At 45.0% G+C, this 17,072-nt stretch overlaps 2 protein-coding genes across 8 annotated transcripts in view; both read right to left on the minus strand.

Moving 5' to 3' along the window:
• The window catches only part of kiaa1549lb (KIAA1549-like b), a 103,076-nt gene extending 98,068 nt beyond the window's left edge, over window positions 1-5,008 (minus strand). For both annotated transcript variants that reach the window (XM_034287714.1, XM_034287713.1), the window contains exon 1: window positions 4,344-5,008. The gene's annotated coding sequence lies outside the window, so the exon portion shown is untranslated. The remainder of the gene's footprint in view (window positions 1-4,343) is intronic.
• A 1,427-nt stretch (window positions 5,009-6,435) lies between these two features.
• Window positions 6,436-17,072, minus strand: part of hipk3b (homeodomain interacting protein kinase 3b) — a 57,014-nt gene continuing 46,377 nt past the window's right edge. For 2 of the 6 annotated variants that reach the window (XM_010876464.5, XM_010876473.5), the window contains exons 8-17: window positions 16,021-16,144; window positions 15,769-15,890; window positions 15,375-15,502; window positions 14,724-14,894; window positions 14,309-14,620; window positions 14,064-14,210; window positions 13,684-13,937; window positions 12,731-12,782; window positions 11,787-11,917; window positions 6,436-11,677 (exon numbers count right to left, since the gene is read on the minus strand). In XM_010876464.5, the coding sequence (XP_010874766.3) occupies window positions 10,971-11,677; window positions 11,787-11,917; window positions 12,731-12,782; window positions 13,684-13,937; window positions 14,064-14,210; window positions 14,309-14,620; window positions 14,724-14,894; window positions 15,375-15,502; window positions 15,769-15,890; window positions 16,021-16,144 (2,148 nt within the window). In that variant the 3' untranslated portion in view covers window positions 6,436-10,970. Of the gene's footprint in view, window positions 11,678-11,786; window positions 11,918-12,730; window positions 12,783-13,683; window positions 13,938-14,063; window positions 14,211-14,308; window positions 14,621-14,723; window positions 14,895-15,374; window positions 15,503-15,768; window positions 15,949-16,020; window positions 16,145-17,072 lie in introns of all 6 variants that reach the window. The other 4 variants (XM_010876489.5, XM_010876499.5, XM_010876516.4 and 1 more) reach the window with 4 other exon arrangements.

The following is a 17,072-nucleotide window of genomic DNA, read 5'->3' on the forward strand; positions in this document are numbered from 1 at the left end:
CGGATGAATCCCCTTGTTTAGGGAAACAGAAGCTTGTTTTAAGCCACACCAATTGTCAACTGAAGGCAAGCGTCACAGAGTGACTATAGTCTCCATAAACCTCATACTTGCCCAGTGTAAAAGCAGCGCACTTGTCTTCACACAGTGAATATACAATGTTCATCATTAGCGAAGTATTGATGACATCCCTTTTAGATGTCTTGAAACGCATATGTATTTATAGATGTACATTTACAAAATGCTTTTCATCTTGCAGTCACCAATATACTATATCGTACTGTAGCAGCACAAATAAATATATTTTGTATGTATTTTCTAAAACATTTTCTAGGGGTATCTACAAAAACATAATCTACAATTTATATCCATTTGGTACTATATTTCTAAATGTATTCTAAATTAATTAATTACATTTACCTAAATACATTAATTGGCCAATTTTTTTTATTTTTAATGAATCCCAAAAAATGTTAACAACCTGTCATGGCCGCAATTGGAGACCTGATTAAGTTTGTGTCTGAATATCGGGAGTTATACAAGACAATTTCTAAGTCTTATAAGGATGCCAACGTTAAAATGGCCATGGGGAAAACATTTCCACAAGATTTAGAATCCTTGATAAAATGTGCCCTCATAAAATACTTACTATTTCAGGAAAGATTATTGCAATAAGACCACAAGTGCACCGCATTGTAAAAGGCAGGGGCTGTTTTTGTATCTAGCAACCTAGGCTGGTTAACATAGAAGCAAGCATTAAAAGAGAAAGGTAGAAATGGCACTGGCGAGCCAAAAAGAGTCCCTGAAAATGCTGTACAATATCATGTGTGACATGTCATCATAACCACTCGGCTTCAATCTTTCAAATGTCATGGCCAACTGAGATATGACAGTGATCATACTTCTACATTTATCACATCCAGCCGAAATGGGAAATAAATTAAAAAAAAATTTAGTCACAAATAGCCCCAACCACATCTTAAAAGCTGCCAAAAGGATGGCTGCATTTGTGCTGGCAAGAGCCTCCTCTGCCTTGGCATCAGTGGGCGCTCTCATTCTGGGACGTGCATCCCATGGACTCTCTGTGGCCCATCTGCATGAGGCTAAAGACAAAAATGTTGCCCTTTGCTATCAAACTGCTATGATGTCTTTGCTAGTAGGATCCTGAGTGGGTGGGGGAGGATGGATGTTTTGTCTTTTGTCCTAATTGTTGTCTACTGTCTCTATTACTGTAAATGAAATGAAGAAAGGTCCTTAAAAAAATGTATATAACATTTGCATACGCTTTTATTGTTGCTGCATGAACCGTATTTCCAGTTCTTGACCAGACACCGTACAGATACGTCTAAACGTGAGCTCATCAACACTGTACTTCAGTGAAAACGGTCCCTTGTGTCTGCATCCTTCTAAACATTATACCAGAGCTATGCTTTTCCTTCCTGTCTAAAATTCAAGCACATTTTTAAATTCAAAGGGAAGGCGAAGGCACTCTTCATCCAAGACCCAAGGAAGTGCTGATTTATTGGGGGGGGGGGGGGGAAAAAGCCCCGGAGGAAATGGAGACAGTACAGGAATATACTGCTTATTTTGCTCTTTCCAGAGGTATTCAACCCTCTCCTCAGGGACCTCCTAGACTCTCCTCAGGGACCTTCTAGCCTCTCCTCAGGGACAGCCAGCCGTTCCATGCATTTGCCCTAGTCCAGAGCTAGCACAACTGATAAGACTTGTCAGCTAATGATCAAGCCTATTAGTGAATCAGATGCACCTGTTCAGGGCTACAACAAAATTGTGAAACATCGGAGGGTCCCTGAGGAGATGTCAAATACATCTGCTTTAGGATATCGCCTATTCATGGTGTATGTGTGTCTGTTTGTGTGTGTGTGTATCAGTATATGCCTAAATGGCTGGCTTGTGCCTATTTAACAAATGAAAAAGTGAAAAAGCCAAGAGAGATCACACATGGTTGATAAAAGACCCATCACACACCCGATTGCTTGAGATAACCTACTGCCCTTCATTTTTCAGCAAATTACCCTGCAGACACTCCTACCGTTTACTCCAGATGCTCATCCAATAGCACACTACTTCCTGGACTATATTCAGCGCAAGAGATGGGAAAAAGGTGGTTACTGGAAGCTGAAGATGTTGTTTCTATAGGGATGGATAAAGAAAGGCGCATTTCAACAGGAAGTCGCATGTCCAGGATGTGTCTAAAGTAGCCAACACTTCCACAATAACTAAATGCCATAGTACCTAGTTTAGCCTACTACTGAGTCTTGTGTGCCATACTAGGTTCTGCCAGATTAACAAAACACATGTCCATAAACAGTACATGTTGAATCCTGGTTCAGAGAGATAAGTCTAAGAAGTAACATATGAAAGGATGAGCTATATGTGGATTAAGCGAAGCCACGCTCAGTAACAAACAGCACAGTCATGCCTAAATCCCCATAACGCTCACCCTCAAGTGGTCTTTGATCAGATACGTTTACACTGAATGCAAGAATTCTGACACAGAATGAATGTAGGTATGTCTCAGAGAGGGTTCCAGGAAAGATGTAACCACAAGTGTGGCTGCCTGTATGGGTGCCTTCATCTCCATTCATCCATGCTCATTCTGAGATCCCATTCATGCCGGGAGGTGTTTTATGAATGCAAAGCAGAGTAAACAGGGAGGCACTGGAAGTGGAACCTGAAGTGGAACCTGAAGTGGAACCTGAAGTGGAACCTGAAGTGGAACCTGAAGTGAATCAGCAGGTGATGGAAGGAGGGGCAGTGGACTAAATGTAGGATGTACAATGTAGCCGCCAGCAGACAATGATCTGAGGTTTGGGTTTCGTATTTCCCCCTGTGGTTAAAGACAACAATTTGGGAACGATAAAGCCTAACGTAGATCCGATCTGCGGTAACTACTTTGCAAAAGGCCATAGGGGGGGCTGTGTGTGAGAGTTTACCAGAAGCGAGGTCCCTATATACTTTCATTACAAATATCGACCATACATGTGGCTATAAATTATCTTTAATAAAAAGATAATTCACCACATTGAAAGGCAATTACCCCAGACAAACTTTCCCCAAGTCTTGCAGCCGTTGGAGGCAAACGGGTCGGTGCGTGCCAGTACTGCAGGCTGACCCAGATGCACTGCAGGCCTGTACAAGAACATGGACAGGCACCCATGGGCCATTCAAACATGTGATTCTTAGATGTACAATATTCAGTGTTTCCGCCTACCTGAGATCCCTACATGCAACATCCTAAATGTCTTAATCCTGTAAAGTGTGGCTAATGAATACAATTCATTAACAACAACATGCAATCACTGCATTGTTACTCATGTGGTTTTGCACCTAGACCTTGGGCATTGGAACAAAGGCTAAGTGAAGTCTGTATGTGCTACGTGGCATTGTTGTAACAGTATATCTCTATTTGCCTAACAAGAAAGCAGTAGTGACATAGGTCAGGATGTAGACAAAAAAACAGAACATACTGTTTAATTGTGCTAATTGAAGTCCTACACCTTCAAAGCAATTACCCAGAATACAATGATCTATAGAGGTAGAAAGGGAATTCTTTACAATAAAAATTTGGCATGATAACGAGGGAAAATATGTCAAGGTCACCAGTAAGATGAGGAAATAGCACAGAGACCTCAGACAGCGAAGATTGAGAGGTAGGGCAGTAGCTAGGTGAGTTACATCATAAACAAGCAGGCGGACAAAGAAGCCAGCTGCATTCTCGCGCAGTGTTGCAGGAAGCTCATCACAAAGCACATTCCCTATAATAAAGAGCCGTCCGCACTTACGCTCTCACTTTGTTTCTCGCTCGTGCTAAAAAATCAAAATACCTAAATGAGTCGTGCCATAGATGTCTTAATACTTATTAGGAGGTATCGAACAGCACGAGGTCCGAATGGCACACTCACACGCGTTACGTTTCGAACGGACATTTGATGGTTAACTTTTTGGGGGAGGTGAAAGATTGTATGCCTGGGGTGTCAATGGCATTCATGTGTACATGTGGCACTATTCTTTAAACCCATGGGCCAATCTAACACGTTATTTTTAATTTTGTACACTTTAGCCTTAATAGCCTAGCCTATCATCGAGCATTGTGCCCATCCACGACAAACGCCTAGTGACTGCAAGAGGTTTGCAATAAATCATTGTGCGTTGCCTGAAATGTCAATTAACAATATTTAACATTAATCGGAACAGAGTAGGAAGGTTGGATTAACAGTATTGCAACACTTCGCAGAATACATATCATGCATGATGCGTCTTATGTCATGCTATAGTCAGTAAGACCTAATAGATAAAACAATGGTCAAATTCGTTGGCTTTCTTACCCTCGGTGGCCTGTCCACACTGCAACATAATTAGGACCATTCCTATCAATAACAGACTGTTTGCAGGCTTTACCCCTGCTCCGTATCTTTTCCTGGTTCTCAGAAACAACCCCTCTCCTCTCACTCTTATCCATTCCTGCGAGCGCAAGTCTCCAGCAGCCGCGCTGCAGTTATCCAGTTTGGGGAAATGTCTCCGCGCACTCCTCAAACTGGGAGCCATTTGCGTTTCCAGTGAATGCGTGTTTGAAGTTTTGGTCGTATACAAGACATCTGATCAAGCCGCGTTTGGACAGAAAGCGAAGCGGTCCACAGATCGCCTAGAGTCCGCGGCTCCGAGGAAGAGACATTGAAATGTTTAAGGGATGCGTCTCGGGAGCGCTCCTTTCAGTCCACCCATCACTATGCGACGCAGCGCGGCAATATGTGAGATGCGCGGTAGTTTCCCAGCGCCTGACATTTAGCTCAGAACTAAAACCATTGTCCTCAAATGGCGATGATGTTCCTATATGGCTCAGCTGGAAGAGCATATAATACTAATAACGCCAAGCTTGCGGTTAATTCAATTACCCTCCAGAGGCCCCCACATGTAACATACAAGCTAGCCTATGCACGCGTGACACGCTTGGTATAACATATTTTGCTAAATGGGTCGCATTAGATAAGGTCAGCTCGTATTGTTTATATTGTTCGGGACGGGTGTGAAAAATCATATTACCCACTGCTTCGGTGACTACTCCAAGTCAATGTCTGAGTAAAAAGGATGTGCATGATATTACGTCCCCTGGTGGCCTTTGGATGGATTACTACTGGACTAAAGGCATTACTGTAGCCTACCCATAATTATCAATGGTTGGGCTGGAGTGGCAAATAAACTAGCATAGCCTTTAGTCCATAGCTTAAGTAATTTTTTTGCAGCGACTCGGTAGAATGAATTCAAATAAGTAGTTATTCAGTCAGGACTGCGTTACTGGCATGTTTTTGTTTCCAGAGCAATTATCGGTTCCCTTTGTAAGATGGCCAAAGGAGTTGATTGCCACAACTAGAGGCGGTTCGGATAGGATGTTGTATCAGTTATTCCGCAGAGGTTGAGAGTGATGATGCTCAGGGTCTATGAGAATCGAAGGACAACGCGGCGTGTTCTCTTGTTACGTCTAGATTCATAGAAGGAAACAGTTATTTGTCAAAGATTGGACAGTTGTTGTGGAGGCAATTACTTCAGTCTTTCCATTTAGATGTAACATGCAGATATAGTAGAGGCGTGGCCCAGGCAAGAATATGGGTTATGAGGAAATGGGATAGGGGTTAGGGGTACACACACGGTCATGCTTTCCTGAAACTGGATTTTAAACTTTTGAGGTGGTATTTGGGAATCATCAAGTGTGTCGCTAACTACTTGTATTTTGGTTTAAGTGAACATAGAGGGTAGTAAAACGCAAATGCAAATGTTGCTATATTCATCCACAAGAGGGCAGTAAAGGACAACGGACAGTTAAGACGTTTTCAAATGTTTTTTGACCCAATTTATTTGTCTATAAATATGAGTTTGTTTTACCTACAGAACACGTATAGGCAGGACACATGACCAGGAACCTCCCATGGGTCCACAACTAAATACTTTTTAATCTCAACCAGAATTGAGGCCAAATTGGCAATAACTGGCCTTACTCAGATATTGAAGGACAAAATGTGTGGAACAGGATTCAATGTGGGTTTTAAGATAAAAAATGTTATCTGACTCATAACTAGAGTGGCTATCAAATGTATTCAGCCCCCTTGGACTTTCCCATATTTTGTTATAACATTCAATCAAAAATTGATTTAATTAGGTGTTTTCACCACTGATCAACAGAGAACTAGTTGAAAATATCAAAATAAACGTTCGGCTCTAGTAGCTGGAGGTGAACTGCTGAGGCCCTTTGTTCCAGAACAGGGTTAGCAAAAGACGAAGTACTGCGGCCCTTTATTCCAGAACAGGGTTAGCTTGAGAGGAGCTTCTGAGGCCCTTTGTTCCACAAGGAGCTGAACAGAACTTAAAACGATCCCATGGAAAATGATTAGGACAATATAGAAAGAAATCACACAGAGTCAAAAGGAATTTGCAGCAATAGATTTTTTTAATTCAAAGTGAACCTTGACAATAATACACCATAAAGTCTTATTTTGACACTCACCAAGAGTCACCTGGAAAACCTGCTTAATGTGACTAAGCAGAGAAGGCTTGGTCACACCTAAATCACTGAGAACTAGAGAGGAAACACTATCGCAAACTGTAAAGAGACATCACATCCAGAGAATTATTTTTCCCAGTCCTCATACTGTAAATATTGCACAGTGCAATTGCTACATGGCAAACTAGTGTAGCATAAAATCAACAAAAGCGAAATGAAACAAAACTGATAAAAACAAAGCCACAAAGAAAATCTACAAGTATTAAAAAACAGTAACAGTTTGGATTTTAATAATCAAGTCTATTATTTTGATGAACAATCTAAACAGAAGATTCTAAAACTTGCAGCGTGAATTTCACTTTGAACAGACACAGTTGACCAGAAAGCCCAAAAAGGAGAATACAATTTGAGAACCGATCGAAAGTAATCAAACCAAATAGCGAGGATTGAAGAGTAACACAGTAGCACATTGGACTAATACATATACCCTGAATCAAGACCTCTAAAGGATAATACCAGAATCAGTTAAGAGGATTCCTCTCTATGTTTTTTTTTTTAAATCATAAATGAATCATAACGCAAATTTTACAAACTGCTGTTGGTTGTGGTTACATTTTACTTAAAAATGTTACAGAAGTTCTCTGAAAACTGTTCATTTGTCCAGTCATTGTCAAACTAAGTTATAATGGAAAAAAAATAAACACAGTCTAGGATCTCTGTTCCTTTGCATCCATCTTGGTTTTTAAGTGTGGGAGAGTTTGTGCAGGCGCATTGCTGGTGAATACCATTTATACAGGAACACAGTTACACATCACATGCTTGTATCATCGGGAGAACACACATCAAGCACTGTAGGAGATCTGCCAAGTACATGCCTTGTTGTCATTTCAGAGATCTCCCTAAATAAAACATCAGTGTCATCACCAAAGCATGAAAGTGAATAGATCATTGTCAAAACACCAGACCGGCTAAATACTGGAGCTGAAATGTGGTATACCTTATTCCCCTTCAGAGTACTGAATTTCAAGTGACTCCACAAGAATCTGTATGGTCAAACGCCATTTCCTTCCACAGCAGTCCTCTAACATCTTGTGTGGCCAGAAACCACCAGTCGCCTCTTCGCTACCAGCAGCGGTCTTGTGGTTAAAGTCTAGTAAACTCAACGGCTCAGAGTTCAGTGTTACACTCGGCCAACTACACAGAACTATGATGAGTCCACCATCTGTTAAAGTCCCTGATCCCCTGTCTGCAATGGCGGATAGGAGGCGGGTTAACTGATGAGAAAAAGGGTGGGGTCAGACGAGTGGGGCAGACTTAGGAGTTCAAGCTAGGCATCGGAGAGATCAGCTTTGAGAACCCTAAGAACACCTGGTGGTACAATGACCTTAACATTAAAGTATTGCATTTGCTATTCTGCCAGTGTGAGTCAATCCAGAGAATTATTAACTAGTAACTTAATTAGTGAGTGTGAGACTTTGGATGCAGGTGTCAGTGACCACTACCCCGTCGTCATGACAATTATTAATCTGAATCCCCGTTTCTGCATGCAGACAGACTGGTTCTGTTTAGAATTGGCAAATTTTGGTCAGGCGGTCATTCAATGGTTTGAAATTCTCCAAGGTAGGTTAGACCCACAACTTTCCACCCTTCTCAGAGCCAACGAGGGCTACGGAGGTGTACTGTATGAGGGGCCAACAGCTCCGCCCCAGTACCCAATTCTCTGACCCTCCGATTCTCAAGGCACAAACGCAGTGCTACTCGCACTGTCGGAAACATCAGGAAGGACCACTAAACAATGTCCGAGGATTTGCATCGACAAACGCCACTCTGCTCAGAGACACTCAAAGGGCAGAGCCACACAATGGAGAAACAATTAAAAATAAAACACAAGGCCGATTATTTCAATTAGGTAACAAATATGATGGAGAACCATTGTCACATTATGGACAGTGACAACAGAGAACAGACAAAAGGTTTGAGTACAATCCATATTTTAAACATAGTAATAATTTAAAGTTATTCAATATTAAACGTGAACCAGCACCGTGGGCAGAATGTCAAACATATTTTCTGTTCAATTCCCCACGGGGCAATCCGCAGTCATTCTCCTACCTCCTCAATGCTGGTGGGCTGACAAGTGCTTAGTGGTGTGTGAAGTGGGAATAACGTGTTATATAAGCATTTCATCGAGTGTCCCTGCTATCGCAGCGCTTCTGCAATACACATACAACATACCTTATTGAACTGTATACGGAACCTACTAGCGTAATGAAAAATGTTAAATCAAACCCGGCAAGCTATAGCTTTACATGTCTACAAAACGGCAATATGAAAACATACAAAAAATTAAGTTACATCGATACATCCATTTATATGCAGTGATGAGCCCAAAAAGGTTAATAAGGATAAAATACTGATGCAAAAATCACACACACACACACGCGCGCACGCACGCACGCACACACACACACACACACACACACACACACACACACACACACACACCCCAAAACAGAACAATGCAACTAACATCCATCATCAGCAATACAGTAGTTACAATTACACTTCAAACATTAAAGCAAAAACACTCAAATCAAAACCACTTCTATTTCAGATAATTAGGGACCTAGCTAGCCTACATAAAGAGGTCCACTAGGTTTGAACGAAGATAAATCACCTAATTTCACAGCTATTGAAGTGGCAATCAGTATATAGCAGCTTATCTATGATACATTCAAGAAAAATGATACGACTTACTAAATCGCCCCAAAAAAGCTCAGCCATTTTTTTTTAATACAATTTTTGAAATTTAACCCCAGCTCTATGACTACAGTATACTTGAGGTCTATTATGCAAAAAAGAATCTAGCTACCTTGCTCAGGAAATGAGTTACAGTCTTTGGTGCTGCACAAGCAACTTCATTTGAAAGTAAAGACAAAAAACGGTTCACACTTAACAAGCAAAAACAAACTGAAAAACACACAGCATATATTTTCTCCCTGACGGAATGTATAACATAAGCAGTCGACACCAGTAAGCCTTAAACAAACGGTATAATGTAAAGGGAAAAAAGTTAATTTTGTCACATGCATAAATGAGAAAATTGCACACAATTAACTCACACCTTATCAAGCGTCTGCAATTAGTAGACTAGCTTTATAATATATATATTTATATATATATCCATATGTGTGTATATCAAATACTGTATGGCCTACTCAGGCTTAGAAGAATCCATACTGTGAATTAATTAGCATTTTTGTCCTCACCTAATCAAAGCCATGCCCACCACACTTCAACACATCTAGAAGAAAAAAAAAAAACAGAAACCCACTCAAACAATATGAAAATACAAAGACAAAAAAGACAAATCAACACCTATTTAGATTGTATTGCAGTTTCATCAAACAGTACCAATACTGTTAGTAGTAAGAGTTTCACTAAATAGAAATTGATTATCAAACATGAAGCAAATATTCAATGCTTGCTCTTTGTACTCTAGTTCGTTCAGGGGAAGGGGGACAGAAAAGTTACATTTGAAACCGGAACCAGCGAGCGTCGCTACAGCAAAGCAAGCCGTCCATCGTAGGACCAGAAGAGGAACTCACTACACAACGAAGTACCCACCGAATCCCAAATATAAGCAACGCCGTCCGTCACACATCACGTCCACGCAGGGAACGCGTGGATATACACGTGTGCATATATAATCGACTCACACTCAGGATGCATCGACTGATTGGAATTTCAAGTGCTGCAGTCCGGCACATTTATATATTCATGGATATATTCATATAGTAACATTAACCACCTCAAATATATAAGGCACTATGGCTGGGGACAAGTATATACGATGCAGCGAGTCTCGTGACACGAACAACAAGGGCGACGTCCGACGCGCCATCCTCTGGTTTACATTTTTATCTGCTCATGCAAGAACACATGCGGCGTGAGGAGCAACAACCCTAGGATACGTCGGTTAGGTGACTCGACATTTGCAAACACCAAAAGACACACAGAGAGAGGGTACGTATACTCTGAACGTACTACAACAAACACACAGTGGAGAACACGTGCATCTGTCAGCCTACAGAGCCAGACACTGGGATGGCTTTACAAATGTGAACGGGTCTCGCAGACGTTTAGAAGGCAATATAGAAAAATAGCTGGGTTAAAGGGGTGTCAAGTCTGACCGTCGACACCACCCCCATTATTCACCTGTTTTCTTGTTTGAGGAGTATTCGTAGAAGATCCAATGTGAATGTAGGCTATATCAAATGTGCAAAACACATTGAGTAAGTTTCTCATCTACTTATATTCATTCATTCTCATCATTCCATCCATCCTTCCGCTCTCCACCTTCCATCCCTCCTTCAGTCCTGCCATTCTTAAATCCTTCACATCCTTCATCCAACCCTCCTCCACCCAAACTCTTTTTTTTAATTCATTTTTTTAAAGCTCATAGTTCAATTGTACCCAAGTCTACATGATTAAAAAAAATAGCTTGCTCTCTTCGTGGTTGTGCCATGGCTTTGGACATGAGAACCATGTTGTGGTGGTTGTTTGTGGTGTGTTCTGAGTAGAAGGCCCCTCGTTCTGCTCGCTCGGTCCCCCCCGGGTGGCACCAAGTGTGTCCACGGGGCGGGCCGTGCTGGGACGGCCCCGCCCCCCGGGTGGCACTCACGGTCAGATATAGGGGTACTGGTTGAGTTTGGTGGGGCTGAGGGGGAAGCTGGCGTAGGCAGGCGAGGCGATGAAGGAGTGCGTGGGGAAGAGGGGCTTGAACTGGCCCTGGGGGTGGATGGTGGGCGAGGGCAGCAACCGGGGGTTGATGCCCACGGTGACTTGGTGGACGATACCGCCCGGGTGGGAGATACTGTAGGCGGGCTGCAGGACCGGCCGGGAGGCCCCAGGGGAGGCCAGGATGTGGGCCACCGGGGCCGCTGTGACCAGGGGGGGCCCAGAAGGGGGGTAGGAGAGGAGGGTGTGCTGGCCGTGCGGGTGGCCGCCCAGGTGGGGGTGAGGGTGTGGGCCCGTAGTGTGGTTGGGGCTGCCGTGGGGCAGGGTGAAGGGATGCCCGTGCAGGGTGGGGGGGATGTAGGCCTGCGGTCGCCGGTGGGCATAATTTCCATTCCATTCCTGGTGGCAGGAGCCGTAATGCTGGACCTAGGAGATGACAAGACTCTGTTAGTATCACATAGTGTGTGTGTGTGTGTGTGTGTGTGTGTGTGTGTGTGTGTGTGTGTGTGTGTGTGTGTGTGTGTGTGTACTGTACCTGTCCATAAGCCATGGGCTGCTGTTGCTGGAATGCAGTGATCTTCTGGGGCCTGTTGAGAAGTGGGGTGGAGTGGTGGGGTAGACGCCCAGGGAGGCCTCGACCTTTGAACTGGCAAGAAGACTCCAAGACTGGAGGGAGAGAGCAGGATGGAGGGGGGAAAAAAAGTGTGTGTGTGTGGGGGGGGGGGGGGGGGGGGACAGAAAGACGACAGAAGACATAAGAATACACATACACACAATGACCCCACATTATAACAGGCAGCAACAAACGGAAAGACGAGGTGACATTACAGTTGAACCGCCATCCATCATCCACTGTGACAGCAGATCACCACTGACTTACACTGGCTTTAATCAAGGACAGGCTCTTTAAAAAAAGAGCATCTTTTGGATCTTTATAAATAGAGCAGAACTGATCTGGTGAAGGGATGAAGGCCAATAGGTAAGTAAGCTGGTTGGTAATTATAGTGGGGCCAGCTGGCTATTAACATTACCCCAGAGGAAAGGGGGGTAGGAATCCAGGAATGACCTATAAAGTAGGACCTTAAAAAGCACAAACCCAGGGATGGAGGGAGAAGTCCCACTGACCACAGCTGTTATGAAGCCTACATACATCATACATAACCCCTTAGTTACACAAGACGAATGCATTCATAATCAATCAACTGTTCACGACATCAAGCAAACTTGATGCGTCGTGTGTGTGAGTCTCTGGTTGTCATCAGTGTCTATGAACGCTAAAGTCAGATCTTTAATTGCATTAGGAGATGTTACGCTAGGCCTATGTAGCTTCAGAAGCTCCAGATCCACACAGGAAGAATGAGGGATAGATTCAAACGAGAGACCTCTCAGCAGAAAGCCAGCTGAAACCAGAGTAGAGAGTCAACAGCAAAACACACATCCACTCCAGAGGTGAGAGGTCAGAGCTGCAGCTATAATCACCTGTGAATACCTCCGCGCCCTACAAACGAGGCGTTATCCCACATCATGTAACCTGTGGAGCAGACGTCATGAGCAGTGATGACTGGGTATCTGACCAGATGTGACCTCACTAGGTCCTGTGACCATGTCAATGCACCACCACAGATTCAGGCTACTGCTGTGATACAGGGTGCCATCTGTTGCCCTGCAGGATGGGTGAGGAGGATGTGACAAACTATAACAAATAAACGGGGGTTCAAGGTTTGCGAGTTAGCGCTAGGTGTGAACCAGGTTTGTGAGTTAGCGCTAGGTGTGAACCAGGTTTGTGAGTTAGCGCTAGGTGTTTGAACCAGGTTTGTGAGTTAGCGCTAGGTGTTTGAACCAGGTTTGTGAGTTAGCGCTAGGTGTTTGAACCAGGTTTGTGAGTTAGCGCTAGGTGTTTGAACCAGGTTTGTGGGTTAGCGCTAGGTGTTTGAACCAGGTTTGTGGGTTAGCGCTAGGTGTTTGAACCAGGTTTGTGGGTTAGCGCTAGGTGTTTGAACCAGGTTTGTGAGTTAGCGCTAGGTGTTTGAACCAGGTTTGTGAGTTAGCGCTAGGTGTTTGAACCAGGTTTGTGAGTTAGCGCTAGGTGTTTGAACCAGGTTTGTGAGTTAGCGCTAGGTGTTTGAACCAGGTTTGTGAGTTAGCGCTAGGTGTTTGAACCAGGTTTGTGAGTTAGCGCTAGGTGTTTGAACCAGGTTTGTGAGTTAGCGCTAGGTGTTTGAACCAGGTTTGTGTGTTAGCGTCAGGTGTTTGAACCAGGTTTGTGTGTTAGCGTCAGGTGTTTTAACCAGGTTTGTGAGTTAGTGCTAGGTGTGAACCAGGTTTGTGAGTTAGTGCTAGGTGTGAACCAGGTTTGTGTGTTAGCGTCAGGTGTTTGAACCAGGTTTGTGTGTTTGCGTCAGGCGAATCAGGCACATAGTGTGTAATCTTACCGGTGTTGCCTAGCGTCTCGTTAACCTGCGGGTTGTTATTCTGCACCCTCATAGGTGGAACCACCATGGTGCGCACTGCTGGCTTGCTGGGCTCTGTTACTGGGGCAATGCACGCCACACGGGGCCCGCGGTTCTGATTGCCGTCTGCAATGTAGCGCTGCTCTGCAAAGGGGCTGTGGCCGGGCCCAGAAGAGTCGGAGGAAGGTGAGCCGTCCACCGTGTCACAACCACTCTCCTGCTCGTCATCGGACATACTGCACAAAGACCAGAGCAAAACACATCCTTTACTACCACAGGCCAGAGCAACAGAAAAGAGAATAAGTGGTGTGCACGCTTGTGTGCGAGGTAACCGGGAGTCACTGGTGTCTCTGGGTCCTGACCTGTCAGGGCGTTTGCAGGGCGAGTTACTTGACTGAGCCGAGGCAGAGGAGCTGGTGCTTAGGGTACTGTCTGGACTACTGAGGGAACACACTCTCTCCATGCTCACGGTACTTTGACACGCCAGGCAATCGGCACTGCCTTTACACCTGGAGAGGGACACAGCACATTACCAACACATTGAAGCCATTCCCACATTAAAAAGACTGATTTTGAGTGGACTGCTGTTGTTTTAGGTAGCACTTACTCCCCCAGTGAGTGTCTCTCCGCGCCCTCCTCTGTGTCTTCGTCGTCACTGCTGATACTAATGACACTGGCGGTTGGGCTGGTCAGATCATCCATCAACATGGTCTGCCGCCTCTTATGAGATACAGACTGCTCCTCGGAGTCTGAGCCCGCCTTACAGCAGCCAGGCTCCTCCTCCCGCACAGGATCAGGCTCCGCCCGTACGGCTTGTCCCGCCTCTGGACAGCTCTCCTCAGGGACATTCTTGGCGGTGTCGGCGATCTTTGGCGACGGGCATGCTGAGTTTTGGGTGTTGTAGGAATAATTGTTGCCCCTAGAGAGAGAAAGAGACAGATTACTACAGGAATGGTATGTTATGGTGAGTGTGTGTGTGTGTGTGTGTGTGTGTGTGTGTGTGTGTGTGTGTGTGTGTGTACCTGTTTACGCAGGGCTTGTTTCTCTTGCTAGCGGCGGGCTGTGGCCAAACTACGTGTGCAATGCCTATGCTGATTGGCTGGTGGGCGGACATGGTCATTCGATTGGTTAGGAGCGGCTGATGGTGGTGGGGCATCATTGCACTGTAATGGTTGCCATGGGGACGCACTTTCCTGAAAACAACAAGATGCGAGAGTGTAATGATCCAAAGGCCTTTAGCTCCATTAGAAACTAAAACTGGTTCTGATCGCACCTCCCTCGCTTCAAAGGAGAAGCATATGACTCATCCTCCTCTAGCAGGAGAGACTGGGAGGGCAAGAGAGAGAGAGCGAATGAGTGAGGGAGAGAGAGAAAACGAGAGAGAGAGAGAGAGCGAGTGAGCAAGCGAGAGAGAGAGAGAGAGAGAAAGCGCACACGAAAAACGTGAGAAAGAAAAGGGAGGGAGTGAAAAAGAGTGAGAAAGCATGTCAGCACTGTGTGCCATTTTAAGTTTTTGTCGAGGGGAACACACAGTCACTAAACTGACAGATGGGCAATGCCCTTGGATTTCATTTGGAGCTTCCCTAATCGCTCCCCAAGTGCTAAAACGAATTACTCCCTGGCGGTCCCTAAAGAGCACGACAGTAAGTCAACTGCCGATTGTCGCCACTCACCCCCAGTCTCCCAGTCTCTGCGGGCCCGCCACAGTGTCAGACGCCATGGTGGTTGGCGGGGGCGCCACTGAGGTAACCTGTTGCCAGGCGGGCACCAGGATCTGCTGAGGCCGGTTGGACCAGGTCTGCTGGAGAGGACGGACAAAACGCCAGGCACTACGTGAGTGAGTGACACATAGCTTGCACAGTTACCATCAAACCCTATTCATTTAGTTCACGACATCAGCAGCACAAATACATCCAGGCCGCGCTTTTGCCCTTTACCCGTCACTGCCGGTTCCTCTCTCAATAGCGTCATATCATATCACCATCATATCTAGCCTCCAGCGGCCACACTGTCCCCCCCGCTTGCTTCGTCCCCCCCACCCTCCCTCGCTACCTCTGTCACGGTTACCTGGGTGATGACCCCAGGTCTGATCTGTAGGGGCTGGATGGAGGGGGCTTGGGTGACCAGGGGCACAGCAGTCTCCATGCGCACAGAGTAGCCCGGTGGCTTGCCGGCGTTGGCAGGTATTCCTGGAGGACCGAAAAGGGAAACATGTGTGCCACTGTAAGTCCAAGTCAGAAGATTTGGCTATGGAGGGGTAGGGGGAGGAGGAAAGAAAGAGATGGAGAGAGGAAAAAAAAAAAGATTAAGAAGTCATACCCTGCATGGTTGGAGGACACAGGATGAGTGCCTGTTGAAATGTGTCGTTGCAGCCATACTGGCTATTTCCTGTTTGAAGTGGTATCCCAGGGTGCATCACTGAGGGGGCCGAAGGGGCCAAAGTCTGAAGACATGACAAACACAGATGAGCCCCCTCCTACAAGCCCCAACATCTAGGAACACCCTGACAACTAATGAGCCTGCTGGAATCTCATACAAAACGGACAGAAAAGCACAGAGAACAACACTCTTAACATTTAAGAGGACTTAATAAATCTATTATAAGGATTTGAGATAAGAAATTACGTACAAAAACCGCGACTGGTCATAATTACAAAATGCCCTTTGTTGTGTCATTCTAACATGCAAAATATCTGCATTACCCACACATCCCCAGCAGATGGCGACCTGCCTGTCCGGATTAGACTTGGGGTCTCATTTCGGCTAAACAGAACAAGGGCTTGTCCCCACAACACACGATAGGCGTGCTGATTTTGGATATGCCCGCATAATGGTTTTAATTATGATCTGGAAAGGCCTAGGTGTCCACACCAACTGTGAAACACAGAGTGGATAATGGCACCAGTCACAGAGCTCGGAGCATAAACAAAGAACAGTAGCAGCGTATGTCTGTGCTTCAGTGGTCACTGCATGTGGCTCACTTAGTACAGGGAACAAGGCTAACGAGGTCAAAGGTCTACATGGAGTCCAACAGAATGGTTCACAAAGAACAGGGACATGGCCTCCATACACACCAACGGTTAACACAAAGTGCTCTTTGACAGGCTAATACTGGGAGATCTGCCCCGTTTATCCACTCAATACTTATTTCCTGTACCAGGAACCAATCAAATTCACCTACATGGAAACACTCAGAGGAGGAGGCATTTAACACCGGCTCATGCTTCACAGCTAAATTAAAAAACAATTCGCTGGAATTGAGGAGCTGTGTTGTTTTAATTTGCGCATATGAGATGTGACGACATGACAATGTGTGTACATGTATAATTAGTTGTATTTCCACAAATAGCTTGCAGGTATTTGGACAAGAA

This window comes from Esox lucius, chromosome 2 (assembly GCF_011004845.1).
Source record: "Esox lucius isolate fEsoLuc1 chromosome 2, fEsoLuc1.pri, whole genome shotgun sequence".
NCBI classification, from domain to species: domain Eukaryota; kingdom Metazoa; phylum Chordata; class Actinopteri; order Esociformes; family Esocidae; genus Esox; species Esox lucius.